Genomic DNA, 5,234 nt, shown 5'->3' on the forward strand with positions numbered 1-5,234 from the left:
GTGTATGCACTCTAATTTGTTGTGTCATAAATACTATCAGAAAATCCAACGATTGAGTGTCTAATATTTGCATGGATTTTCTTTGGCAGTTTCCTATGCAGTCCTTCCATTGCTAATAAATAATCTCACAATATCCAATGATCTTCGACTTTTCCTATGCACTCCAATTTCATTTATGGTAAATAAGATTATATAATTAAAGTTTAGTGATAGAATAAGTAAATTTCGTATGCTATAATCAACTTATTATACACAGGTACAGTCCTTATGCAAGCTAAAGTTAGCTATAGCTTTTATATTACGTGGGTAATTTCTCATAGGTAATTTCCATATTTTCATAAATATATGACAGAAGTTCGATTGTGTCATATACTTTATGTGCACTTATAACCAACTGAAAGTACATTTTGTGAAGAAACAAAAGGATAAGAGACTTGGTTTTTTAAATTATGTGCAAAAGCAAAATATATTAAAAATTAAAACACTAAAGGTATTAATGATATGTACATACAACATATTAAGTTACATATATTTAGCGATATTGAAGGTATATATATATATATAATAATTGACTTTCTAAACATTGTTTTTCCTTTTTGACAAATCACAGAGAACACTCCTGAATACTAATTATAGTATGTTATATGTGACATCCCAATTTTATACTTCATTTCGGGTATAAAAATTAAGACGTCAACATGGATGATAATAGAAAGCAGTTGGAATAATAAAATAGCAGATAAGGTTCTAAGAAATTAAAATTAAAGATTACAGTAATCCAGAATGTAGAGGAAATTTAAAAACGTGGAATACTAAAGTACTTCGAAATACAAGGACTGAAATTGTTCAGATGTATGGGAAAACTATGGAATTCCTAGAAAGACTAAGAAGCTGCTTCCTCACTCCCCTCCAGGACATTCTCCACTGAGGCCTCATTCACCTTATGTTATTGGTTCCCAGGAGAAAAAGTAGCTCGAGCCAAAGGCGACAGCGAGGCCCATCCCAGAAATGGGGCGGGGAAGGAGAAGTGGGCATGTGGGTCTCCTTTACTTGATTGATAGGAAAGTTACCCTTGGCTATCTTACGAAGAGCCTAACTCTATCATAAAAGATTGACACTAAGCGAAGAATGCAGACTGGACTAAACCAAGGAAGGGCACTTCTGGAAAGGTTCCTTTGATAGAAGATCGGTACTTGAAGTCAGAAAGAGGTAGAGATTAGATACTTATTGCAGCTGAAGGAAGCTAGCCACAAGGAAGGAGAACTCTTAGATCCGGATCCCAATCCACGACTCTATTATCACCCCTTTATGGTAACGTAGGAGACATCTCTCTTTTTCCCAGGGGGAATCCTTAGAATTACCACAGCTTAGCTTTCAATTCGCCTCTGACCATCAAATGAAATGTGAATAACCCGCCCTCCCCTGTTTGAAACAAAGGGTGCTTCCGGTTCTGTCGGTGCTTGAAACAATTTTGTCTTCTCCATATTACTATATCTCTAGAGTCAATAATTTTATATGACATCGCAAAAGTAAAAGCAGGCAACAAACACAAACACAAACAAGCAAGGGTGAGCTAATTATATAAACAAATACATATAACAGAAGATTAAGCATGTGATCATATAAGAGTGAATTGAAAACAAAACAGTTAGAAAACACAACCTAAGCATATTATTTTCTAGACTTGACTCGTCCGAACTTTAAAATGAGAGTCGGACTATGGCGAGTCTTGCACCCGTGGTGACTTATGAAAATAAACATGTAATTCAGAACAAGAAATATGTGTCTTTTCAAGTTTAAAAAAATAAAATCTTTTAGAATTACTTACCCTCACATTACCTTCACGTCCACGTAAATTAAATCAACAAGATGTACCAAATAAATATTCTTTTACGTCCTGAGGCATGGCAGAGGAGGAAGATGCATCACATATTAACTCAAAAGTTTGCATTCTAGTGAAAGGAGAAGATGCATCCTCCAATACATCAGAAAACATAGACAAAACATACGAAAAAAAGAATTATGACATTAGACAACATTGTAATTACGTTATTGTAATACAATGAGATTTTAAAGGTTTAAATGCTTTTTTCCATCCTAATGTTGAGAAATGAACTTCTGTTTAGTATTCAGTTTTAAAAATATAGACATTTGATGGGATATTATAAATTTGCATGGGTTTAGTTTGGGAGTTTAGTATGCACTCTAATTTGTTGTGTGATAAATACTGTCACAAAGTCCAACAGTCTCTAATATTTGCATGCATTTTGTTTGGCAGTTGCCTATGCAGTCCTTCCATTGGTTCTCTCTCAATCACTCAACCTAAGTGCTAATAAATACTCTCACAATATTCAAAGATCTTCCACTTTTTCTATGTATTCCAATTTCTTGTGTGTTAAATACTGTACAATAACATAACAAATTTGTCCATTATGTTTCTCTGTTTACATTTTTTTTATTTCCGTCTGTTGGTTTTATTTTAAATATTCCATCAAATTCTTTAATTTATTTACATTGTTTATCTATTTATCTACATTTTTTAATACTCACTTATAATTTATTTTGTTATCTTGTGATCATACTAATTAATTTATTTGATACTAAATTTAAATATGTGATCCTGTATGAATATTAGCCTAAGACATAACTTTTGAACAGAAAAACAAAGTAAATAAATTTGATAAAACATAATATGAGTATATTTCTGTAATTTCTGTATTTTCTGCATTCTCATAATGTGACTAAACTATGACTTGAATAAGACATCATCTCCATTTATTTAAGTAAATTTTTATAAATTAATGTGTGTAACATTTTAAGTTATGGAATTATTTAAAGAATGGAGTTCATAAATTCATTTGGATAATTTATTTTAATGTAAAAGTTTATAATAAAAGAAACTCACAACAAGTTTTAGAAATTTTTCCTGTAAAAGAACATAGATTATAGGTAAAATAAAAAATATTTATCATACAAGATAGAACTTGAATACATAACAGGGACTACCATTCTATTGATAAAGAAAAACACAAACTCATTATAAAACATAGAGAAATAAAACATCTAATTCCGATTAACTTCAGGCAAAAAGACCTCTTCAACGATATTAGTTCTTCCATTTTGCTCCTGTAACAAAAATTAACACCATAATATTCAGTAAAATAAAGAAGCGTGTTTTTGTATTAAAAAGAAACTCTTTTAGTACAACTTACCTTGACATCCACGTAAATCAAATCAACAAGATACACCAAATAAATAATTTTTTACATCCTGAGGGACGGCCAAGTAGAAATATGAATTGTTTATTAACTCAAAAGTTTGCATTCTAGTGAAAGGAGAACATTTATCTTATAATTCATCAGAAAACATAGATAAAACCTACAAAAAAGAAAATGAATTATCACATCAGACAACATTGTAATTCCATTATTGTGCTACAATGATATTGTAAAGTATAATAATTTGAGAAAAGTAAAATACTTACTTCAATTATTTCGGATGACAAAGATATAGATTTTGCGCTTTGCATGATTTCAAATAGCTCAATCAAAGTATATAAGGAATCAGTGACTTTAGCCAACCCACGTACATCAATATATATTTTCTCCACAAAGAGAAGATTAATCTCAGTGGAAAAACTAAATAAATAAGAACCGGTATATTTAAAAAATTGAAGCCTTGGAGTTTGAAGCTCAAAGATATAGTAATCGTTAAACCTATCAACCACTCTAAAACGTGATACATTTAAGTCTAGAAGGTGGGAGGCAGAGATTTTGATGGTATTGACATAGCCAAAACATATACAACTACCAAAATGTAGAGATTCCAAATTGATACAACCCTTAACTGGATCAAAAGCGTTTTCCGGTCCACAATAAAATCGACAACCGCGGAGGTATAGGTGTTTAAGAGAAGGGACATCGAAATTTCTGGTGTAATTGAATATGTTAGAAAGTTTGAGAGTAGTGAGAGATGTACATAAAGAAAGTTTAGGAAGGTTGCTAACACTACACTCAGCAAGAATTGTAAGTACCTGAATGGTATTGGTGATGGATGGTGTATCAACAACATGCTCAATGATGAAATCTACCACATCATCATTATAAAGGTTATAGTGATACATAACATTAAGATTGAAAACATTGGTGGAAGTATCTCTGTAAGACAAAAAGTTTCTTACAAAGTCCTCAAAAAATGCAGGATCATCAAATGAGTCAACGAAGGTAATAACGGGCAGGAAAGACCAGATATGCCTACAACGTTTGTTCAGAACAGATGTTTGAACTGCGGTTTTTGCATCCACAAAAGAAAGGATGTGTAGAATAATTTCCTCAGGTAACTCAGTTAACATGTCTTCTTCCTTCTCCTTATCTTTTCCCTTATTTTGTTCCTCTTCTTTTGAAGAGTCTCTTCTGTAAAAATTGTCTCCTTTCATTTCTGTAAAGTTTTCTTCTATTCATATTCTTGGCCTTCTCAAATAATTATATTTATAATATTATTTTTCATTTTTTTTCAAGAATTACTATCATTTGTTTTATTTTAATTTTATTTAAATTCACTTTATTATATTTTATCTTCTAATTATTATTCTTTCAGCAATGATATTAAGTGTTATATAAAAAGTTTTTATCTTAATTTATTAGGATTCCGATATCCAAACAATATTGTAACGATTGAGTGTCTAATATTTGCATGCTTTTTGTTTTGTTTGGCAGTTTCCTATGCAGTCTTCCATTGGTTATCTCTCAATCATTCCATCTAATTGCTAACAAATACTCTCACAATATCCAAACATCTTCGTCTTTTTCTATGCACTCCAATTTCTTGAATGGTAAAGACTCGATCGTTTGATTTTGTGACAGTATTTATCACACAACAAATTAGAATGCATTCACAACGCCCAAACTAAACGCATGCAAATTTATATTATCACATTCTTCCTTATCTTTATTACTCTCACACACTCTTTTTCACCTTCTTATTATTTTATAATATTAACTTTTCCTATTCACCATCTTCGTTACAATATTGTTTGGATATCGGAATCCTAATAAATTAAGATAAATACTTTTTTTATAACACTTAATATCATTGATAAAAATCACAAAACACTTTATAGATTACTAGAATTAATGCACTTACTTTCTATTTTCTGATTTTTTTAAAATGAGATTTCAAGATAAGAGTAGAGAACTTATAAGTGTAATAATAATAATAATAATAATAATAATAAT

The 5,234-nt window shown here is 30.6% G+C and overlaps 1 protein-coding gene across 1 annotated transcript; it reads right to left on the bottom strand.

Annotated features, from left to right (window-relative positions):
- Positions 1 to 3,063: 3,063 nt before the first annotated feature.
- On the bottom strand, positions 3,064 to 4,435 carry LOC106754758 (F-box/LRR-repeat protein 25-like). Its single transcript, XM_014636821.1, has 2 exons — positions 4,034 to 4,435; positions 3,064 to 3,126 (listed from the first exon to the last, which is right to left on the bottom strand). Exons 1-2 carry the CDS (start codon positions 4,433 to 4,435, stop codon positions 3,064 to 3,066), a joined length of 465 nt encoding a protein of 154 aa, XP_014492307.1.
- Between the last annotated feature and the right edge of the window lie 799 nt (positions 4,436 to 5,234).

The sequence above is a fragment of the Vigna radiata genome, unplaced genomic scaffold, assembly GCF_000741045.1.
Source record: "Vigna radiata var. radiata cultivar VC1973A unplaced genomic scaffold, Vradiata_ver6 scaffold_897, whole genome shotgun sequence".
Taxonomy (NCBI): Eukaryota; Viridiplantae; Streptophyta; class Magnoliopsida; order Fabales; family Fabaceae; genus Vigna; species Vigna radiata.

Bases quoted from the DNA above. Each gene is read 5' to 3' on its own strand.
- LOC106754758 (XM_014636821.1), bottom strand. From the start codon at position 4,435: ATGAAAGGAGACAATTTTTACAGAAGAGACTCTTCAAAAGAAGAGGAA. The intron at 3,127-4,033 runs GTACTTACAATT...TTTTTGTTACAG, and splicing joins CCATCACCAATACCATTCAG to GAGCAAAATGGAAGAACTAA.